Source organism: Balaenoptera ricei, chromosome 3 (assembly GCF_028023285.1).
Source record: "Balaenoptera ricei isolate mBalRic1 chromosome 3, mBalRic1.hap2, whole genome shotgun sequence".
In the NCBI taxonomy this organism is placed as follows: domain Eukaryota; kingdom Metazoa; phylum Chordata; class Mammalia; order Artiodactyla; family Balaenopteridae; genus Balaenoptera; species Balaenoptera ricei.
In genome coordinates, this window is record NC_082641.1 from 113580980 (window position 1) to 113604755 (window position 23776).

The 23776-nt window shown below is 46.8% G+C and overlaps 1 protein-coding gene across 4 annotated transcripts in view; it reads right to left on the bottom strand.

Annotated features, from left to right (window-relative positions):
* LOC132362513 (core histone macro-H2A.1) overlaps positions 1 to 23776 on the bottom strand; it is an 81009-nt gene that overhangs the window by 39747 nt on the left and 17486 nt on the right. For all 4 annotated transcript variants that reach the window (XM_059917127.1, XM_059917128.1, XM_059917126.1 and 1 more), the window contains exons 3-4: positions 9647 to 9753; positions 9012 to 9209 (exon numbers count right to left, since the gene is read on the bottom strand). In XM_059917127.1, coding sequence (XP_059773110.1) covers positions 9012 to 9209; positions 9647 to 9753 — 305 coding nt within the window. The remainder of the gene's footprint in view (positions 1 to 9011; positions 9210 to 9646; positions 9754 to 23776) is intronic.

The window sequence follows — 23776 nt, forward strand, 5'->3', positions numbered from 1 at the left end:
CAACAGACAAGGGATTAATCTCCAAAATACACAAACAGCTCATGCAGCCCAACAGCAAAAAAATACACGCAACCCAATCAAAAAATGGGCAGAAGATCTAAACAGACATTTCTCCAAAGAAGACATACAGATGGCCAAAAGGCACATGGAAAGATTCTCTAATGATTAGAGAAATTCAAGTTGAAACTACAATGATGTATCACCTCACACCAGTCAGAATGGCCATTATCAAAAAGTCTACAAACAATAAATGCTGGAGAGGGTGTGAAGAAAAGGGAACCCTCCTACACTGTTGGTAGGAATGTAAATTGGTACAGCCACTATGGAGAACAATACAGAGGTTCCTCAAAAAACTAAAAATAGAGCTATCATATGATCCAGCAATCCCACTCCTGGGCATATATTCCGAGAAAACCATCCTTTGAAAGGATACATGTACCCCAATGTTCACTGCAGCACTATTTACAACAGCCAAGACATGGAAGCAACCTAAATGTCCATCAACAGAAGAATGGATAAAGAAGATGTGGTACATATATACAATGGAATATTACTCAGCCATAAAAAAGAATGAAGTAATGCCATTTGCAGCAACACAGATGGACCTAGAGATTATCATACTAAGTGAAGTAAGTCAGACAGAGAAAGACAAATATCATATGATATCACTTGTATATGGAATCTTAAAAGTTAATACAATGAAATTATTTTCAAAACAGAAATAGACTCACAGACTTAGAAAACAAACTTATGGTTACCAAAGGGGAAGGGGGGAGGGGAAGGATAAATTAGGAGTTTGGGATTAACGTACACTCTACTATATATAAAACAGATAATCAACAAGGGCCTACTGTATAGCACAGAGTACTCTACTCAATACTCTGCAATAACCTATATGTGAAAAGAATCTGAAAAAGAACAGACATATGTATATGTATAACTAAATCACTTTGCTGTACACCTGAAACTAACACAACATTGTAAACCAAATACACTCCAATATAAAATAAAATTTAAAAAATAAAATGTGTTCTTAATAAAAAAAGTATATATATGTATTACTGAATCACCTTACTGTACAGCACAAATTAACACAACATTGTAAATCAACTATACTTCAATTTAAAAAAATAGTAAAATGTGAAAAAAAATTCCAATGGCATTTTTCACAGAAATAGAATAAACAATCTTAAAATTTGTATGGAACCACAAAAGACCCCCACATACCCAAAGCAATCTCGAGAAAGAAGAACAAATCTGAAGGCATCATGCTCCCTCATTTCAAACTACATAACAAAGCTGTAGTCATGAAAACAGTATGGTACTGGCATAAAAACAGACACAAAGATCAATGGAACAGAACAGCAAGCCCAGAAATAAACCCAGGCATATATGGTCACTTAATTTACAACAAAGGAGGCAAGAATATACAATGGAGAAAGGACAGTGTCTTCAATAAATAGTGTTGGGAAAACTGGACAGCCAATGTAAATGAATAAAACTGCAACACTATCTTACACTATACAGAAAAATTAACTCAAAATGGATTAAAAACTTGAATATAAGAGCTGAAACCATAAAACTCCTAGAGGAAAACGGACAGTAAGCTCTTTGATATTAGTATTGGCAATGACTTCGGATTTGACACCAGAAGAAAAGGCAACAAAAGCAAAAATAAACAAGTAGGACTATATCAAACTAAAAGGTTTCTGCACAACAAAGGAAACAATCAACGAAGTGAAAAGGCAACCTATGGAATGGCAGAAAATATTTTTGAATCATTTATCTGACAAGGGGTTAATATCCAAAATATATACAAACTCAGACAATTCAAGAGCAAAAAACTCAAGACCATTTTTCGAAAGAAGACATACAAATGGCCAACTGGTACATGAAAAGGTGTTCAACATCGCTAATCATCAGGGAAATGCAAATCAAAACTACAATGATACAGCACCTCACACCTGTTAGAATGGCTATTATCAAAATGACAGGAAACAACAAGTGTTGGCAAGGATGTAGAGAAAAGAGAACACTGGTACATACACTGTTGGTGGGAACGTAAACTGGAGCAGCTACTATGGAAAACATTATGGAGGCTCCTCAAAAAATTAAAAACAGAACTCCCACATAATTCAGCAATTCCACTTCTGGGTATTCATCCAAAGGAAACAAAAACACTCACTCAAAAGGATATATGCACCCCATGTTCACTGCAGCATTATTTATAATAGCCAAGATATGGAAATATGGAAAAAAACCTAAGTGTCCATCAATGGATGAACGGATAAAGAAAATATAATACACGTACACACACACACACACACACACACACACACTTATATAAAAACAAAATGGAACATTCATCAGCCATAAAAGTGAAGGAAACTCTGCCATTTGTGACAAAATGGATGGACCTTGAGAGCACTATGCTAAGTGAAATAAGTCAGATAGAGAAATTAAAATACCGTATACCACATAATCCCTCTTATATGTGGAATCTTAAAAAACAATAACAAAAAAAACCAAACTCACAGAAAAAGAGATCAGATTTGTGGTTACCAGAGGCAGAGGGTTGGGGGATGAGGGATGATTGGAGGAAAGTGGTCAAAAGGTACAAACTTGCAGTTATCAGATAAATAAGTACTGGGAATGTAATGTACAACACGATGACTATAGTTAACACTGCTGTATGATACGTAGGAAAGTTGTTGAGAGTAGGTCCTAAGAGTTTTCATCACAAGGAAAAAACCATTTTTTTCTGTATATGAGATGATGGATATTAACTACCCTTATTGTGGTAATCATTTCATGATATATGTAAGTCAAATCATGCTGTACACCTTAAACGTATACAGTGCTTTATGTCAATGATAATTCAATACACCGAGAAAAAGAATGCTGTAGAGGGTAAGAGGTGGAAATTATAAACAGAATATATATCATGAATGCACAAATTTAATGAGAGGCCAGAATGTGGTATTTAAAAAAATTATTTTAAGCTGTTGCCCCACTCACGCTGCAGTGGGTGGCTTTGCAGCCCTCTACCATCAGACCAGAGGGGATTCTACCTAGAGACGTGGTCCATAGTCACAGGGCACACAAGTAACACTATATCTGAACTCTGAAGTCCTGCATTTGAGCCCTGGTCTACTAGCTGCATAGCCTTAGGTAAATGGCTCACCTTCCCTAAGACTTAGCTTTCTCATCAGGAAAGTGAGATAAGGCAGGAGAACTGACTAAACGAGTGACCAAGGCAGAGAAGGCAGCAAACCCTGTGCAAGACCAGCTGTTCCTTCCCAGTTCTCACAGTCTGTCCACCTGGCAACCAACACCTGCCTCTTCCCTGCAAGGTGTGCACCCCGTGACATGGTGCTTCAGGTCTACACAGTTGCCTTGGGAGATATCACTATATTCCAATCATAACAAGTGTGCCCTAAGTTTTCCTAAGGTCTGTAGTCTGCGATTATGTCCCTTCCTCACTTCTTGGTATTAAAATGCCCTTTCTTATATGAAATGGTGAGAGTAGATGGTAGATTATTTTCACAACCTGGCCCAGGGAGGACAAAAGCTAGCAAGCAATACTTTGTCAATCTCCAAAATGATTTTATTTTATGGATGGCTAGTGGGAAGCTGCTGCATAGCACAGGGAGATCAACTCTGTGGTTTGTGATGACCTAGAGGGGTGGGGTAGGGAGGGTGGGAGGGAGGCTCAAGAGGGAGGGGATATGGGGATATATGTATACTTACAGCTGATTCACTTTGTTGTACCGCAGAAGCTAACACAATATTGGAAAGCAATTATACTCCAATAAAGATTTTTAAAAAATGATTGGCAGCCGCATAGCACAGGGAGATCAGCTCGGTACTTTGTGACCACCTAGAGGGGTGGGATAGGGAGGGTGGGAGGGAGACGCAAGAGGGAGGAGATATGGGGATATATGTATAGCTGATTCACTTTGTTATAAAGCAGAAACTAATACACCATTGTAAAGCAACTTTACTCCAATAAAGATGTTAAAAAAAAAAAAAAAGATTGACATTTTAGAGATTCATATTGTTGTACAAATCCAAAAACTCCATGTATTGTGCATATACCCAGTTTTGTTTTGAGCAGCAGAAAACCTGTAAGGTCAGAGTCAGTGGGAGACGTATTTAAGAATCTGTAGAACTGAGTGTTCAAAAAGACTTGTGTGAAATTATCAACCGAAGATTACCTACGCCTAGTCTCATTTGCTCTGCTGTTTGAATCTCTGGAAATTTCATTAAAAAGTCAGCAAAATTTTGCAAGGATGGCAGCTTCTCAAAACCAATCCCTTTTTTTGGCATCCCTTACCAGAACATTAATCACTCATTTGCAGTTTAAATATTTCTCAAAAAGAAAGAGGCGCTCTCCCATAATCATCTTGGGCTTTTTGCCAGGCAGTGAGGAGCAAGTGTATCTTCTTGATCAGGAAGAGTGATTCACATATGGGGGTGGAGTTCAATTGGGGTGGTAGAGAGGGTTTACATTTGAAAAATCCTAGGTAAAATGACTATTTATCAAAACTTGGCAAAAACTGTCGTCTTGGAGATACCTTAAAGATTATCCTATGAATCTTGGTGAGCATTCTGACAGGGGTCTTAACCTTGAAGATTTAGGCATAAATGGTTTCCTTTGAATCTTCGGTATTTTATGCATTTTAAAACCTTATTTTGGACTTCCTGGTGGCGCAGTGGTTAAGAATCCGCCTGCCAATGCAGTGGACATGGGTTCGAGCCCTGGTCCAGGAAGATCCCACACGCCGTGGAGCAACTAAGCCCGTGCGCCACAGCTACTGAGCCTGCACTCTAGAGCCCGCAAGCCACAACTACTGAGCCCACGTGCCACAATTACTGAAGCCCAAGTGCCCTAGAGCCCGCGCGCCACAACTACCGAAGCCCAAGTGCCCTAGAGCCCGTGCTCCGCAACGAGAAGCCACCGCAATGAGAAGCCCGCACACCGCAACAAAGAGCAGTCCCCGCTCGCAACAACTAGAGAAAGCCCACGCGCAGCAACGAAGACCCAATGCAGCCAAAAAGATGAATAAAATTTAAACAAAACAAAACAAAAATCATTTGGGGCCAGCCAAATCTCTCTTAAAAAAGTAAAATTAAAAAAATAAATAAAACCTTATCTTGAGAAGGGTCCCCAGGCTTCTCTGAAACGTTGGGGACCCCACATGAAGGCCTGTCCCATTCTCTCTGGGAAGAGCCAGGCATGCTCCCCCCTGTGCCAGGAGCTCTCTCCTCTCAATCACTTAAATGCCTTGAGTGTTACCTTACCAGAGAAGCCTCCCCTGAGCACCTATGTAAGATAACACTGCCATGCCATCACTCCACTTTATTGTGGTCGGAGCACCACTTGCCCCACCTCCCCCTGGGGCAGTGACTCTACCTCCCTCACTAGACCAGAGCTCCCTGAGCACCAAGGTGCTGTACCCTCACTACCAAGAAGGGGAACAAGCACACGTAGATGTGATAAATATGGATCAAATGGATGCATCTTCTTTCAACAACTCTGTGTCAAATGTGTAAGTCCACTCTTGAAATTTCTTAATGGGATAATATGCTGTATATGGGAGTAACAGCCATTAGAGTTAAAAAATGCACTGTCTGCTTCAGTAAGTCCACCTTGAGGACTTTCTCCTACAGATACACTTGCACTTACGCAGAGAGACCCACACACAGTGATGGTCACTGCGGCACTGTTTGTCAGAATGGACACGAGGAACAATCCATAGGGAACTGGGTACACTGCTCCTGCCTACAGTATCAGTAACTGGAGTCATACCATGAGAGACTAAAGCAGCTCCACACGCCAAGATGAGTAAGAACTGCCAAGGGAGTAACAGCAGCAGCTGACATGTGTGCCAGACGCTGTTGTAAGCATTTCACAGGAATTAATTCTCTTTTAAGCCTCCCAACCACCCTGTGTTATACCTCCATTTTACAGATGAGGAAATTGAGATACCAGAGAAATGAAGCAGCTTCCGCAAGTCACACAGCCAGCAACTGGCAGAACTGGAATGTAAAGCCAGGTGAGCTGGCACCAGTAACCACTGACACCACACTGCCAAAACAGTGGGGAACACGATATACATATACACACACACACACACACACACACACACACACACATTTTAAAGGCCAGTAGGATGGGGAAGACTTTATGTATCTGTATGCTTTTATGAGCTTAGACTTTCTGAAAGGGTACATGAAAACTCATTCCAGAGACTGCTCTGGGGAGAAGTGGAGGACTGTGAGTGAGATTTTATTACCGCACACTCTTTGTACCATCCAAACTCTCACACATATTACCTACACAAAGACATTATGCAAACATTCACTCGAGTCAGTAAATTGTAGGGCTGGAATGGACCCCATCACTTCACGGCGGGGGGTAAACTGAGGCACAGACTTGCCTGAGGCCACCCAAGTAGAAGGAGGAACCCCAAGGCACTGCCAGGGCCCCGGATGCCCAGCCCCTGGTGGGTTCTGTCGCCTTCTCTAACAGTTTCCACTATGGCTGACTCAGCTGTCACAACTGGAGACTTTCAAAACCTTCCAATTACACAGAATTGGGGGAAAAATTATGATTTGGAATTCAAGTGTTGACACTTGAAAAATACCAACTCCCTTTCACTACAAGTGCTTTAGCATGTTACTAAGGCTTTGTCTGCATGTCTCTGGAAAGGTTATTTTCAGAACATTCCACTTAAACCTGGAGATGCAGGGTTCTCTGCTGTTTCTGGGAGCTGACACCACAATTTACATTAAACAAATGTTTTGAAAATTAGCTGTTCACGGTTCCAATTTCAGCTTCCCCCAGGGTTTAATGTTAGCCAAATACTGGTACAGTAAGCAGACAATGTGTTTTATTGTGGAGAAGAAAAACAGACCACCATAACAGACTTCCTGCTTTTGTAATCAAGGGAAAAGTTGAGTGTTCGAGTGATTATTGGCATATGGTGATTAGAAACACTGAGTTCCAAATATAGCTACTAGAAGCTAAAGAGACACACACACACACACACACACACACACACACACACACACCCTCTATATTTCAAGTCCAAAAAGAAAGAAAAAAGCATTCATAGTGTTTGGTAAGATGGGAAGTTCGGAAAGTTATGGGGCAAAAACTATGACAGAAGACTGGGGGTGACAGGGAGCGAGGTTCAACCCAGGATTGCCAGAGACACTCGGGTGGGAGAGGTGCCGCAGTTCTGCCCCTGCTGGTCCCCTGCTGGCCCCCTGCTCTGTGGGCAGCCAGCTCCCTGAGGCCCATAATCAAGAGATGATGAATTTGGCATCTTCGTCTTCTTTTTTGACATTTAAAGGGGGATGCACAGGCACTTTCCCCTGCCTTCCCTGTCCTGCACCTCCCCACAAATGCAAATGTTGTAAGGGAAAAAAGAAACAGTTCAATCTGCTAATTTTATAGTTAGCAGGAATGAGTAACAGCACTCTGTGAAATCCCCCGCCTGCCCTGAGCCTCCTCCAGGGCTTGTGAGCAAGGTGGAGTGCAGTGTCTGGAAATAACTTACAGGACACTCTTCAGTATCGGGTTTCTCTCTCAAAGAGCTGGGAGTGATTCTGAGCCTGGTGGGGTAGGGTGGGGTGGGGGGGTGTCTGTTGGCAAGAGGAATTTAGATTTTGTTGTTTTCAGGGAAGTGTTTGTCCACACCCAGAAGGATGTAGAAAAAATACAGCCTCTTACACCTCAGAATAAGAGAGAGAGTCCACAAACACAAACAGTGTGGGTGGGAGGTGAGAGGTCACAGAAGGTGCCCCCCATGTGGTGAAGGCCTGCCTGATGTCTGGATGAGCTCAGAGGAGGGGACATGCTGGGAGGGCGGGCTGGCATGTGGCTCCGGGTCACTGCTCCTGGACCTGTTCTGGGAAGGTGTCCTCACCAGCTCACTCTGGTGAGGGCTTTGGGCTCTAGTAAGAATGTCCTGACACTGACACCGCATTAGGCCTTGCAGGGCGTTTCCAAGGGGATATTACTGGGGGTCTTACAAAATAGGGAAGCCACCTTCTGCCAGAGATAATTTCCTCTTAGTCTGGCTAGAGGCCAGAAGGATGACTCCTGACGGGGCACCCCAGGGCAGGGCAGGGCAGGGCAGGGCAGGGCAGGGTGGAGCAGCCTTAAGATTCCATTTTATTAAACACAGAGCTGCGCTGTGCCTAGTTTGCTGGCCCTGGAGTCTGTGACAACAGCTGAGAGGCAGGGCCCAGCGAGGAAGAAACAGAAACCATGTGTCCCAGTTACCCTGGAGTCTCCGACAGGTGAATGCAACCAGCCACAGGTGTGGACCTCCCAAGGGTGGACTAGGAAGATCCTGGCTTGGGATTAGTTGGCCTGCCCCATCCCAGAAGACATTAGGTCACGCTCACGAGAAGGTTTCGCTCCCCACAGGAAGATCAGCACCTACGACCTAGTCTCAATCCAAGCTGGGTCTGGCAGGAAGCGCCCAAATAACGCATCTATTTTCCTCCTTAACAAGGTGGTCATTTCAAAGAGCTAACCGTCTGAACCATCCCTGCTGGAACAGGCTCGGAGGAGGACATGCAGCCATGGCAACACAATGACAGTTCTGGGCACGTCAAGGGCAAGCGGGCAGCTGGCACCTCTGGGCAGGACTCGATTGCTGTCGCTCGCACAGGGAAGCTCCTGTACACACATGTCCCACCCCACGGGCGTGGGCATCTCCTGGAAGGGGGGGCACCAGGTCCTTCCAGCCTGGGGCTATCTGCCCCAGCACCTCCCCACATCCCCCTTGCCTACAGAAATCTAGTCCCCCACTTGCGTCCAGACTCTGGCCACTTGAGCTGGACTAGCCCTCTGTCACCAGCTCCATTTGTTCCATAGGCCCCCACCCCAGAGGGGAATGAGCCCTCAGTAGGAAGGGGAGCCCGCATGACCCCGCCTGCCGGCACCCGCCCGGCCTCACACTCCACACGTCCCTGCCAAATCACCTACGCACCTTGGATTTCCGGGCCCCTTTCTTGCCCCCTGCTTTCTTAGACACGGGCTTCTTCTGGGACGGAGACTTGGCCTTTTTGGCTGGGGGTGGTGTGATGATGGCTTCCAACTTCCCTTTGGATCCTCGTTTCTTCGCTAGCAACTCCGGATGGATGTTTGGTAACACTCCCCCGCTGGCGATGGTGACTCCTTTTAGCAGCTTGCAGGAAAACCAAAATAGTGGATGGTGAGCCAGACCAGCATGTCCGTGACCTTCAAGAACTCAGCCCTGCCCCCCCATGCTCTTGCTTTTGGTTGGTAGAGCTCCCTCCTCCATGGCATCTACAAGGAGGCTGGCAGGACCCTGGCTCACTACACGGGGAGCAAGTCTTCAGAGTCCCTCACTCGGGTGGAGTTTCCGAACCATCTTTCTTCCAAGGAGAGCCAAATACCTTGTTTCATTCCCCTCCCCCAAACCAATAAAGTCTTGGGGAAAAACTGCCATGGGGGGGACGGGGAAGCTGCTGACAGTCCAAAATGCAGTCCACACCCTTGACAGCCAGCCAAACAGCACCCTCCCTCTGGACAGACAACTCTCGGGCAGCAAGACTGCCTGCTGGAGTGTCTGGGTGGGGGAGGGAGAGGAGAGCCCCATACCTGATTCAGCTCTTCATCGTTGGCCACGGCCAGCAGGATATGCCGGGGCGTGACCCGGCCCTTCTTGTTGTCTCTTGCTGCATTGCCAGCCAGCTCCAGAATCTCCGCTGTGGGGAGCAGAGGGGAAGGGCATGTGGTCACGTTAAAGCATCAGAGAACCGTGTGCATCCTCCCGGATCCCCTGTTCTTGGTGCCAGGAATGGGAGCAGGCAATGGCTTCCCGAAGCAGCTACCCTGAGCTACGAAGCTGCAGGCGGTCTGCCTGGCAACACCGGGAGCCAAGTCACAGAGGTGTTGAGAGGCAAAGCTGAGTGGGACTAGGAAGACCCCTGGTCCAACCCCTTTGTTGTGGACATGAAGACACTGAAGCTTAGAGAGGAGAAAGGACCACCAGCTGAAGGCCCTCAGTGAGAAGTGGTAGAGCTGAGATTTGAAGCCCTTTCCCAGAACGGGCTGCCCACAGTCAGCACTCCAGACGTCACCAGCACCAACCCCATGGAGCCAGCAGTGTGGCCCTGAGACTGAACTGTGCATCTTGAACAACGGGTCATGCGTGGGTTTACAGGACTTCAGGGGGTGGTGGCATATTATTTAGTAAATTTCTGTTAATGGAACCAATGTTGAACGCCTGCACACTCAGATTCAAAACTAGAAGGATATGACTGGACCCTTTACAAAGTCAACGTCACAAAACATAAAACAAAAAAGGTGGGATGTAGTAGATTAAAAGAGGCTACACAGCCACAACAGCCAAATACATATAGTGTCAATCCTTGATGGGATTCTGATTGCAAAAAAAGCTAGAAAAGTCATTCTGGAGACAACTGAGGAGATTTGAATGTAGACCAGATATTAGACGCAAAGGAATTATTGGTTTTCTTGGGTGTGATAATGGTATTACCACTCTGAAGGGAACATCTTGTCCTTAGGAGATACATGCTGAAGTATTTAGGGGTGAAGGGCCTTGGTGTCTGCAACTTACTCAAATAATCCTGAAAAAGTCTACAGAGGAAAACAAATGTGGTGAAATACTAACACTTGTTAAATCCAGGAGTGATGTAAGAGAGTAAGACATCAGAGAGTTCCTCTCTCAGCTTTCTGTATATTTGACTTTTTCCACAAAATAATAAAAAACCTAGAAGGATATGAGCCTGACTTAGAGTTCGTGCTAAGTTAGAGTTTATTGACCAGTCCTTTGGGGCAGGGTTCGCCAGACAAGAAGACAGGTTCTTCCACAGCACCAAAGATGGGGAAAATTAGGAAGTACCCTTTGGCAAGAGATTTTTTTCTCCTTGGTGGCCCAGTTCTCTTTGTAAGTGTCAACCTCATCACTTTCGCCTCATTTTCTTAATGAGAAATGCAGACTGTCCCAAAATGTATCTTACACCCTCACTTCTGCAATTCTGTCCATGCCACAGCCCTGCCTGTAATATCCATCTAGCCCTCCCTTCTAGGCTCAGCTCAAGTCTGACCTCTTCCTGGTACTAAAGGATTTCTAATATTCGAAGTTATGTTGCAAACACTAAATGTCTCCAGCAAAGCCAAAACTCGGAATCATTATAAAATAACTAGGGAAAAAATTCTAGCTACATTAAAACCACGTATTTAAAATTTACAATATTACATGGTTTATGTTGTTAAGGGGGTACTAACGGCTGAACCCAATGCAAAAACTAGTCTGTGTGTCAAGCTGAAAAGCTTCTTGGATACTCACACCTGGATCGCACGGATTCAATGCCTAAATCCAAGGCAGGAATTCATTTACTCAATGATCACTGCACTGATGATACTTGGACACCAGAGGCAACTGAGGCCCCTGCCTGCTTGATGCTCCCAGGCCACAGGGGTCCCTCGCCTTGAACGTCACGTGAGCAAGTCACTAGAGTGAGGCCCAGGGAAGAAGGGGAAATAATCAGTACACTTCCCACCCTCATCCATTAGTCTCCACAGGGCTGTTCCCCATACAGCCTGAGTACAGGCCCACCTGTCAATTTCACAGAAGCTTCCCTATAATTGATGGTGACTGTGTGTCCCGAAGCCCAGAGGAGATGACCCTGTCATGGCCAAGAAAGAAAGGGTGCTTGGGATGCCTAAGTGACCTGATGCCCATGTGCAGAAATGAGCCCAGCTTGGCCTCCATTCTCCCACGTTCATGCAGGAGGCAGCACATCTGCAACGCTATTGTCCAACTCACTGCCTGTGAGGAAGTGAGGCCGGAGCCTGATGCAACAGGAGCCTGACCCTGGGAGTAAGGGCACAGGAAGGAGAGCCAGCCCAAGGGGCAGGAAGGCTGGAGAGGGCAGCTGGCACCGCTGAGCTGTAGCCCACTTGGCTGGCTTCCTGGCCTCCACCACCCCCTCACCTCCCCAGCCTTCCTCCACTTTGAGGCCACAGGAAACACGGGGCCATCAGTATCTACAAAGCCAGAATATACAGGAGGAGGCTGGGGGATTACAACCTTCTCCCCATAATGGGCTAAGAATGCTTTACCTGGCCCTCATTTAAAAAGAGAGAGAGAAAGAGGAGGAGAGAGAGAGACAGAGAGAAACCCACAATAGTGTCCTTAAGCCCATCCATTTGGCAAGAAGATCGTTTGAAATTATGGTTTCTCGGGAAAGTGGAAGTGGCCTGTTTCCTCTTCCTGCCCAGAGTATTGGTGCAGGCTCTCCCCAAGAGAAGGCACAGTGGCCGCTGGTGGAGGGTGGGGGGGAAGAGGCAGGTGGTCTTTTTATTTTTGGCATCACTATTTTTTGTGCGGGGAAGGTGCAGATGATGAATGCAAAGACCTGGAGGGTGGAGAGGGATCACCAGAACTCCAAGTGTGTTTGGGCCCCTGATTTGGGTGAGGGCCAGGCAGTATGTAACACAAGCAAGTAAAGCAGTGCACTGAGCTCTAAGCAGCACCCACAGCTGAGAAACAGGACGATCAATTCTCCAGGAACTCCCCTGGGCTACCACTAGCTCCCCCTCCACCGCCTCTCTCACATTGTGTCTGCAATCGCAAATAGCCTGAGTTTCTCCACTTGGGAAATTTCAAGGACTGTGCTCACTTACTGCTAATTCAGCCTGGACTCAGGGATGCCAGACTGGATCCACCTGGGAGTAACAACAAGGTGGACATGGAGGGGCTGGAGAGGTGTGTGGAGTGGGGTGAGGAGTGTTCTAGCTCCTCAGAAAGAGCTGGGCTGGGGTGTCCTTCCTGTCATCCCTCTGACTTCTTCACCAAGGAGCCAGAAAATCCAGGACTCCTTCCTTTCTGCAAAACCCCAGCTCACTTTTGATCTGCAAAGACCAAGATAACTGGCCCTCCCACTCCCTATCTTCAAAGAGAGGACCCTCAGCCCTGTGGGGAGGGAGGGAGCTGCGTCAAATGGGGTAACAAAGAGGGGCAGAGATTCACATCTTGGCTGGTTGCGCAAGAGCTTTATCTTCTGTTTACTCCTGCATGTTTTCCAGTTGGATAGTTGCCACAGCAGCGGCTCGGCAAGGGACACACAAGAGGGAGCACCTCAGAGACACACCTTTTATGAGAAGTGTGTTCCCCGCTCCGCCCCAGGCAGAGGGCTGGGGCAGCTGACAACAGCCCAGAAAGATGGAGGACGCACTCTTGCTGCGCATAAAAGTAGGAACCCAGAGCACAAACTCGCCCCTTGCCAAGTATTCAGTAATACCAACCCCCCTTCATCCTCAGCCCAGTGTTAGAAACGGCCATCATAAAGGGCTTTCCTGGCTAAGAGAGGGCTGCCTGCTGCAGTGGGAGAGGAGAGGTGCAAACTGCCAGCAACTCAACAAGATGGATCAGTTCCCATCTGCTCTCCAGGGCATGTTTGTGGGAGGGCAGGAGAGAGGGTGGTGAGTGCCGAGGAATTGGGGCAGGGCACACGCCACCAAAGGTGATTTCCTGATTAAGTTTCCTTCCTAGTAAGTGATCCTCGGCTTTGCAAATGATAGCAAGGGCAAATTCGTGGAAGCCCTAGGCTCAGGGCGGTGCCTGGGTTCCTGCCACTATACCCACTGCCCGCGGGGATGGGCCCCTCACCCCCACCAGCAAGGGGGCCGCCTCCTGGGCTAGGCCGGAGCCAGCTTCAGCTCTGCCTCGACTTGAATGGAGCCCGTGCCTCCCTACCAGGGAGGGTTTCCTGCACGTGATTAATCTTGCATTTTGGAAGGCTTTGTCCATCTCTAAATTTTTTTGCCTCTGGCTGTTTTAAGAGAAAAAGGATTCCGAAAAAGAAAACCAGGAAAGCACCACATCTATAGACGCAAATTCTTTTCCCCATGGTTTCCAGAGCTCCATGCTTGGATCCCGCCTCGGAAGGAGGTTCAGGAGCCACAGCCCTGAGGTTGTAACCCAAACAAATGGAACCCGTTAAGAAACCACGGGAGGAACCTGGCAAAGAGCAGTAACGGGGAGAAGAAACAAACCTCTGACCAGGTCCTCCACCCCATCAAGCCAAGTCTTCCTGACCAGTGACAGTCTAATTTTGATACCGCCGACCAGCACTGGGACTGGTTTGGGGCTCAGAGCACGTGGGGTCACTCTGGGGAGGACCCTCAGTGTGGTGAGGTTCCCCAGTTATAAACACTGCAAAGGGGACAGGTTGAATGATGAGCTACACCGGCCACCTTGGGAGGTAGTTTCTTGTTTTAAGATCTTTTTGTTTTAAGATCTAATTGGCAAAACACTGGAGTGTCTCTGGCTCCGACTCCCGGCCAGGGCCGGTCCCCGGTGAGCGGCGAGTCGCTGGCTCCATCATATGCAGCGGCCTGGCCCAGCGACGTGACCTTATTCTCTCCTCAGAGCAGCAGGCACGGCAGAGGCACCCCTGGGCCCGCCATTCCCCAGCCGCCTGGAACGCGACTGTTTTAAGGCCACTTGACGAAATTCCCACAGCCTTGAGTAACAGCATTATTTGGCAGCCTTCTCAGCTACAGCCCAGCTGTCTGAACATGAATACCTCTGACAGGTCTACTTTCCAAGTTCACCCAGAGACCAAAGGCTTAGAGTCTTTCCCCCCCTCCCCGCTCCCCAAACGCCTGAACTGAGCCCTATCTGTTGTACTGAAGCATTCCGTCTATCTCCCTTCAGGGAGCTGAAGTCATGGTTGGCAGAGTTTGACTCCTAACAGCTAACAGGTGATGTGTGGAGGCCGCACCAACGGCTAAACACAGACCTTGCAAAGGAAAGAGTCGGGGGCTTCTACAGAACTGCTTGAAGCGTCTCCTCTCACAAAAGCAACACTGAAAAGAACAACCAGAAATCAAAGGAAAGCAAATGTTCACGTAATCCCAAGGAGAAAACAGGTATCTGCTACAAAGCCAACAGCATGACAAGGAATCTGTTTATCATATTTCCTTCCATTCATCAGGCTGCCATCAGCAGTTCACTGAGTTCAGAACTGTTTTACGCCATTCTGGAAGGCCTTAACCCAATCAACCCCAATCGGAGAGCGACTGCTAAGCGTTTCCTGCGTCCTGACTGCACCACAGTTTCCTCCAATTCCCTCGGCAGCCCAGAATCCACCGGCCTACATCCCACCTTTTCGGGAGATGAGTGGCAGGGGCTGAAGCCCGCTGAGCCGTCAGCTTGGAGCACCGGGGTCTTGCCTGTGGGCCAGAGCAAAGCTCTCTAGTCTGCCTGTCCCAGGGGCCTCCGAGGAAACAGGGGTTCCACAGAGAAAATAAAACCTACAGCAGTAATTGAAGGTGGTATGTTCTGTGCAGAAAACAAGGTATTTTGTAAGAATGAACCATTCTGTTGTTTTTCTGCAGATGTTCCGAATCTCATACAAGCTTGTCCACTGCTGTTAAACCCAAATGACAGATCCACTCCTCAGGGCCCATGAGCCAAGGGTCCAGGAGACAGCATCTGGTCCAGTCTCCCACCTTCCCCACAAAGTCCCTCACCTTCCCCACAAAGTCTCCCAGTAAGAAAGAAACACAGCTTAATATGAGAGTTTCTAAAGTAAGCTAATTGTTTTTGGTATTTCAAAATAAAAAATTAGTAATTTTGCATTATTCACATTAACAAAAAAGAGATTATGATTCTTGGCAAATATTACCTTCATCTAAACCGCCAACCCAGCCTGGTGTGTGAATATCTTGCCTTTCAGGAAAGTCTTGCTCTTCCCTCCCCAAGTCTCTAGCGATTCTGTGTAAGCTCACCTCCTAGGTCTGTCTTCAGTGGAGGCAGCAGCCCCGAACAGCACCATGCTGAAGCCGGGGGCGCGCTGTCAAACAGCCTGGGTGTGAATCACAGCTCCTGCACTTAGCTGTGAGAGTTGCCAAGACACACCTGTGCCTCAGTTTCTCATTCTACAAAAGGGGATGGTAATTGAGGTCACCTCTAGGCTTGTGAGGATTAATGAGTTACCAAACGACATGCTTAGAACACTTGGTAAACGTAAGCTCCAAATACTGATGCTACAACCACACACCTTATCTTTTAAAATAGTATAACAGGCTTGATTTCTATGGGAAGGAAACTATACTTTCTTTTCCTCAGTTTCCTCTATCAAAATAACTGGCTGGCTGGCTGGCTAGGTGGATAGATTGGATGTACGTGAGAGCCAAGAGGAGGAGGAGAAAAGCAATATGGAAAACCTGGTGTTTCCTCCCCTGATAGTTTACCCTTTGCTGTTACACTTAACAGTTTACATATGTTTGAAAAATGCACTTGAACCCGCTTAACCTCGGTGCTGCCAGACTTGCCTTGATATTACGCAGCACCCAGGGTGGCCCCACAGGCATCCTCTGCCTAAGGATGGGGTCTGGGGCTTTTGTCTGACTCAGCAGGGGGTAGCGTGGCAAGGGCAGGACCAAAGCCAGCTGCTGAGGCAGCACAAGTCAAGGCCCCAGAAGGAAGGCGGAAGGACGAGGTGGCTGGGGAAGGCCAGAGGAACCTGCTCTAACCCAGGGCCTGGCTGACAGCCGGGCAGGGCCCTCTCCCCACCGCTCACTGCTTTCAAGGACTCGAAATTAATTTACAAGGAAATGGTTAATATGTATGTTTGTTTTGATATGGAAAATCACAGCCATTTGTTCTTAATTCATCTCAGGAAGGGGTGAACAATCAGAGACGTCTGCTAACATGAAATGATTTGAAGAGTGTAATGTAAAGAGGAAACTCATTTAAAGAGCCCTGACATGGTGCCATTTCCCAGATGGACTTCTAAAGGGGAAACAAGGAGCAGAGCAGGGCTTTGGTAGGCTGCCATCCTGTGGGGGGCAGAGGCCATGCCTGTCGCCCGCGCTTAAGCCCGCGCTGACACGTGTTCTTGGAGATGTGGCACAGCTTTGCCTCCTGGGAGTAGAATCGGCGACCAGATCCGAAGGAGACATTTTTTTCTAGCCTTTTGGCGCTGAGTTTATCTTGTGCACAATTTATCTTTTCAAAATGTAAAAAGTAAATTGAAAACACAGCATAAATGAGAAATGGCAACTATGCTATATGCCACCCCACTGGCCTTGGCAACTGCGTGTCGTAAGCACCCTCCTGCCTTGACGTCTGTCCCAGCCTGCTTAATCCTGCTTGTGGAAAAAAAGATCTGACCACATGAAGACTTTTTAGGTTCTTTCATAACTGACTGTTTTTAGAGCGATAGGAGTGTGTCATAGTAGGGGAGGCCCCGAAAGGGGCTGCCGCTCCTGGGGTCACCTTTACTAGCCCAGCTCTGTCTGCCCAAACGGATTCCCAATGCTGAGGGCCACCTGTCTAAGGATTTGCCTAAGCTCTGTCGCCCAGGATTCCACCTCCCCTTCACTAAGAGGACAATGAAGGGACATCGGGCAAAACCCTTTGGCCCTTCAGTCCACCCTCAGTGCTGCTGAGTGCTACAGCCTCCCCACACCCGACTGGGCACTGCCCTCTGCTCTCCTCAGGGCGGCCGTCTGGTGCTTCTCCCCCAGGACCTCTGTGTCCCGCTACAGGCAGCACCTCCCACACTGACCAGACTGCCCCTTCCCCATAGCCCAGCACACGTCCCTCCAATGGCCATCACCCCTCTTGTGCTCATGCACCTCCTTCCTACAAGCCCGCGACTTTCCTCCTTCCTGTCAGGGACTACTCGTCCTTCCAGGCCCATCCCGCAGGACCCCTGTCCCGTTTGCCCACGGCAGGCCACAGGGCTGTCTCCCGCCTGGCACACCCACACCACGTGCCCTTTGGCAATCACCTGTGACTGCGCAGGGCCCGCCCCTCCCGTGAGTCCACATCTGCCTCCTGGGTCAGGCTGCTGCTCTGGGGAGGACAGGAGCCAGCCGTGGAGGCCTGGGCGTATCCCGTCCTCCTGAGATGTCCACTAAAGGGAGAGGAGACGCGAAGTGCACTGAGTAATCCCAAGTCCCAGGGCTCTCCTTTCACTGCTAAGGTTTCAGCTCCATTGAGAGCCTACAGAAGTGCTCTTCTAGAGATGAGTCATTGTGCTGAGTGACCTTGGAGAAGTTATTTAAACTCCTCGAGCCTCAATTTCCTCCTAAGCAAAATAGGTGGTTTGAGGATTCAGTGAGTTACCAGATGTAAAGCACTTAGCCAATGCCTGACACATAGTAAATGCTCAATGTATGGCAGGCGTTTTATTACCTAAACCGTCCCGCCTTTGCCTGCGTGCAAAGCACTGCCCTCTGTGCCCCAAAACTCACATTTTGACAAGCCACAATTTTAATCTGGGAGGGAGACTGCCAGGGCCTGGGGCAGAGGTGGGAGAGCAAAGAAAACAATGCTACTGGAGTTAAAGACCTTCATTTTCTGAATGAACAGCAGATATTGACTTGCAGCGGTCAATATCCAGATTTACAGAGACAACAGAGAAATGCTAACCAAAGACTACCTCAGTTACCCATTACCCCAGGGAGCATCAATCAGGATATCGATGGCAAAGGAAGCCGATAGATTAGCCTTTTCCAGAGGCCCTGGATTTCCACATGGTTCTCACAGTTCTGCAGGCAAGAAATGTGGGCTCTGGCAGAGAAGGAGCCTCCTTCTATAAGGAGGACATACGTAAATGTCTTCTATCAAGGCCATTCGACACATGTCCCCCTGTAGACCCCACAGGCCTCTTGAAGTACCAGGGAACACGTGTTTTCTGGCCACTAGATGGAGGGCACTTGTCTAAAAAGGAAGAAGGTGGGGTGGAAGATAAAGGAAGAGAGAGGGAGGGAGGGAAGGTGGAGGCAGGGTCAGAGCTGTAGGCTGGCTGAGCAGCCTGGCAAATCCGAGGAGAGTGCGTATCATCCTCTTGGCAACCAGAACTGGAGGGGGTGGTGGGAAGAGGGAGAGAGAGAGAGGCTGACTGTGGTTAGTATCCTTTGGGTTTGTCTTCTTGCTAGAACTTATTTATAGTTCTGAGGAGTGGCTTTTTGCTCTCATGGTATTTTATTCTGGGTTGACTAGACAGAGAAGCCCTCAGGCAGGGAAAGAAAGTAAGAGGGCTATAAATATATTTTATTAGTTGCTGATATTTTAATGGGAAGATATTGAGAGAAGAGATATTTGTGGAATTCTTACCTACTTCCTCCTCCTCTCGGTAAGTAAGTAGTTCTTTTAAAGCCATTCTTGATGGTCATCACAGGGGGACCCAGGGGGACCTCGAGCACCTCTCCTGGGATGCTGCTACTTTAATCAGTTGGGCAGCTCCTGGCTTCCTCTGCTATTTGAGGTGCAGCTAGAGACATCCTTTTGTGGCAGGAGTGAGAGATCAACTCTTGAAACACTCCCAATGCCTTCCTATTTGCCACCAACAGTTGCCCTGCCACTTGCCTCTCCTCAGGCAGGTCTGGTCCACGACGCCCTGGTGTTAATCCTAATTATGCATCATTTAAAAAATCCAGGGGTCTAGTTCAACTCTCATCCTTACCAATTTCCTGGCAGCATCTGACATTACCTACATTCCCCCCTCCAGAAATTCATCCTTCCTCTAACTAGTCTTCTTACCCTTCAACAAAAACCTATGTGCTGAGCAGCTGAGTACACGGTGATGAGGGAGGGGTAGGGAAGGCACAGTCCCAGCCTTGGGGGTCACTAATATGTCCTCAGGGGTGTCTGGCCCATCACAAGCACTCAGTAGAAATCTGTTGAAATCAACAGTGATTCTTTGGACCCCCAGCACCCAGCTCGGCACCTTGTACCTGGTCAGAGCTTGGTAACTCTTTCACAAATAGGTCATTACAGATGAATTACTAAACCAGTGAACAAGCACTGCAGCATTCAGGCGGTGATGCAGGATGGAAGTGCAGGGATGTTCTCCAAGGCACTGTCCTGGTTTCATGGATTAGAACAAACACTCAGAATCCATGGCAGGCCGTGTGAACTACAAAGCTGTCATCCCGGGGGAAAGCAGCCCCAGGGTGGCCCAGGATCCAGGCAGGCCGTCCCTCTCAGTCTCAAATCAGGACTCAAGGTTGGCTGAGGGGACCAGGGATGTTGGGGCAGGTTAGAGGCAGATCAACCACCCTCAGATTTTGGCTCAAATGTAAATGTCAGTCTCTGTATATCACATGCACCCATTACATTTTCTATATTTATTCTGAAATGAAAAGGGAGGAGAATATATTTAGAAACATATACAACATATATAAGAAACTGATAATACTGATTGTCTCCTGAGAGGAGAACTGGGTGTGCAAAAGAGTAGGGAGAGAAATGCATGTCTCACTGTATGTCCTTTGGGAACGTGAATTTTATCATTGGTATGTGTTACTTATTAAAGGAAATAATTACTTTTTGTAAAAATAAAAAGACAGGAAAGACCTACCAGATATGAGAAACATATTATAAAGTATATAACTAGATAAACATACCAATGAAACAGAAAAGAAAGTCGAGAAGTAGCCCTAATTATATCTAGAAATTTCATGTATGGTAAAAGCAGCATCTCAGATCACCAGGGAAAACACGGAATATCCAATTAATTGTGTTGAGACAGATGGGTAACCATCTGGAACAAAATTAAGTTGATCCCTCTCCCACACTATATATCAGGATAAATTCCAAATGGGTCAAAGTAAAAATGTAAAAAATTAAACCATAAAAATACTAAGCAAGAGCATGAGGGAATTCCTCTGCAGCCTTGGAGAGAGGTAGGCTTTCTGAACAATGACTGAAAATCCAGCAAAAACAGACTCATAAAGACTTCAGATACTAGAATTATTCAGATAAACTGGGTAATCATTTCATTTATGTTAAGGCATCACATTGTACACTTTAAATATATACAATTATATTTGTCAGTTATTCCTTAATAAAGCTGGGGGAAAAATAATTATTCAGAAAAATATATGAGAACTGTGTATAACATATATTTAAAGAAAATTCTGAAAATGAAGAGAAAACAAGGTATTATAAAGAATAACCAAGCAGATTCACAAAAGAACCAAACAACTTCTAGAGTAAAAAATATCAAAACTGAAATTAAGGGGCTTCCCTGGTGGCGCAGTGGTTGAGAATCTGCCTGCCAATGCAGGGGACACGGGTTCGAGCCCTGGTCTGGGAAGATCCCACATGCCGTGGAGCAACTGGGCCCGTGAGCCACAACTACTGAGCCTGCGCGTCTGGAGCCTGTGCTCCGCAACAAGAGAGGCCGCGACAGTGAGAGGCCCCGCGCACCGCGATGAAGAGTGGCCCCCGCTTGCCGCAACTGGGGAAGGCCCTCGCACATAAACGAAGACCCAACACACCCAAAAATAAATAAATAAATACATAATAAATTTATAAAAAAAAAAAAAAAAAAAAAAAAAAAAAACTGAAATTAAAAGTTCAGTGACTGAATTAAATAGCAGATAAGACACAGCTGAAGAGAGAATTAGTAAACTGGGAGATAGTTCTACAAGATAGACCAGAAGTAATTATCCAGAAAGTAATCTAGAGAGACAGAAATGAAAAATACGAGTGAGATGAACAGATATGGAACTTAGATAAAAGACCAATGAATGTTTAATTTGTGTTCCATAAGGAGAAAGAGACTAGAATAGAGACACTGAAGAAACAACAGCTAAAAACTTTATGGATGAGATAAAGACATGTTCAAAATCAGAGCCTGAGAAAGCTTACGACCAGAAGACCTCACTAAATGAAATTCTAAAGGATGTATATAAAGTGAGCCCAGATGGAAGGTCTGAATGAAAGACGCACGCACAGTTTGGGTCACACATTTTTCCTTGCCTAAATCCAGAATCAGTTTTGTAGTGTTTTGTGCCTTCCCATTGGCCCAAGCAAAAACAGAACCTCTGGTGGGAACTCAGCTATGCATATGCTGACCCCAATGACAGAAATGAAAGTTGCATATAGCCCTTCAAAGGGAAATCATGAAGCAACAATGAGAATCCTTGACCACTGAGGTTTCCTAGGCACCGTGGCTTATCTTCAAGAAAGCAGAGAGGTTTACAACAAATGGTGCTGGAACAATTGGACATCCACATGCAAAAAACTGAATCTAGACAAAGACCTAACACCCTCTGCAAAAATTAACACAAAATTGGGGCTTCCCTGGTGGCGCAGTGGTTCAGAGTCTGCCTGCCAATGCAGGGGACACAGGTTTGAGCCCTGGTCTGGGAAGATCCCACATGCCGCGGAGCGACTAAGCCCGTGTGCCACAACTACTGAGCCTGCGCGTCTGGAGCCTGTGCTCCGCAACAAGAGAGGTCGCGATAGTGAGAGGCCCGCGCACCGCGATGAAGAGTGGCCCCCACTTGCTGCAACTAGAGAAAGCCCTCGCACAGAAACGAAGACCCAACATAGCCATAAATAAATAAAAACTTTAAAAAAAAAAAAATTAACACAAAATGGATCAGAGACCTAAATGTAAAATACAAAACTATAAAACTCCTAGAAGATAACATAGGAGGAAATTTAGATGACCTCAAGGTTTGGTGATGACTTTTTAGATACAACATCAACGGCACAATACATGAAAAAAAGAATTGAAAGTTTTTTAAAATAAAAAAAAATTCTGCTCTGTGAAAGACAGTGTTGAGAGAATATGAAGTCACAGAGCAGGAGAAAATACTTGCAAATGAAAGCAATGAGACCTTTCCTTTCTCTGATCCAAGTGATGTGGTCCAAGCCCCAGGGCCGGGAGTGCAGGGGACATGGATCCACTGTTTTGTGAAGGGGGCCCAGGTCACACTTACACTCTCCTGGACAATCTCATGGCCTCTTTAGAAGGACTGAATGAAGGACCAGATAAAAATTCAGTTTTTGAGCTCTGCAGCAGATTCAAGTGGCCCTGGGAGAAGCACGTCCTCAAGCCGTGCTGCCGCCTCCACACCTTGGATGGGGAAGTGAAGCACTGGGGAAACTCCACCCCTCAGTGGTTTCTATGTCTGGCCTCAGCCCCGAGGTCTGACTCACCTGGGTCTGCTAACAGGCTGGCCACCTGACAACAAGTCATCAGGGAAATGTCAAAGGCACACTGTGCTAACGTGCTGCTTTTTTCAAGCGCCCCTTGAATGTTCATCCACCACGGAATCATCTATTCCTCCTGGGAGACTGAGGAGGACTGACAACGTAGCTCTCCCTTAATGACTTCATGATTTGCTTTGTATGATCATGTACAGTAATCATCAATAGCAGATATTAATAAAAACAAACAGACTAAAATCTAACTCCCTTTCATGCATGTACACATACACACAAAAGGCATTCAGTGCCAGCGGCTATCTCTGGGCAGTGGGATTATGAGTGAGTTTTCCCTTCTTAAATTTTCAAACATAAATTACTCACATAACTGGAAAAGGGAACATACATTTAAATATAGGCTGCCACTACACTGGAGTTTCAACTTCTGTGTTTCCAATTTTTTTCTAGTCACAACCCTCTGGCTCATTAAAATCTAGTCCTCCCTTTCAGCTGCTGAAGGGCTTTGCAGAACAGTGAGTGCTGTGGGGTTCTGGGAGCTCCAGGGAAGCATGAAGTCACTGGCAAGAGTTAGCTGGGTCCTGGCCTGAAATGTAAGTCTAAGGTAGGGTGGTCATGCAAACAAGCAAGAGACACAGGAATTCAGAGAGCCTCTGAGCATCACGGAGCCCGCCTGTCCTCTTCTCCCTGCCCTATTTTTAGCTGTTTGAGTACAGGACACAGTTGGCTGTTCCGGATAGGAAAGCGGTAAAGAGGCCAGGTAAGTGACAGAGACAACT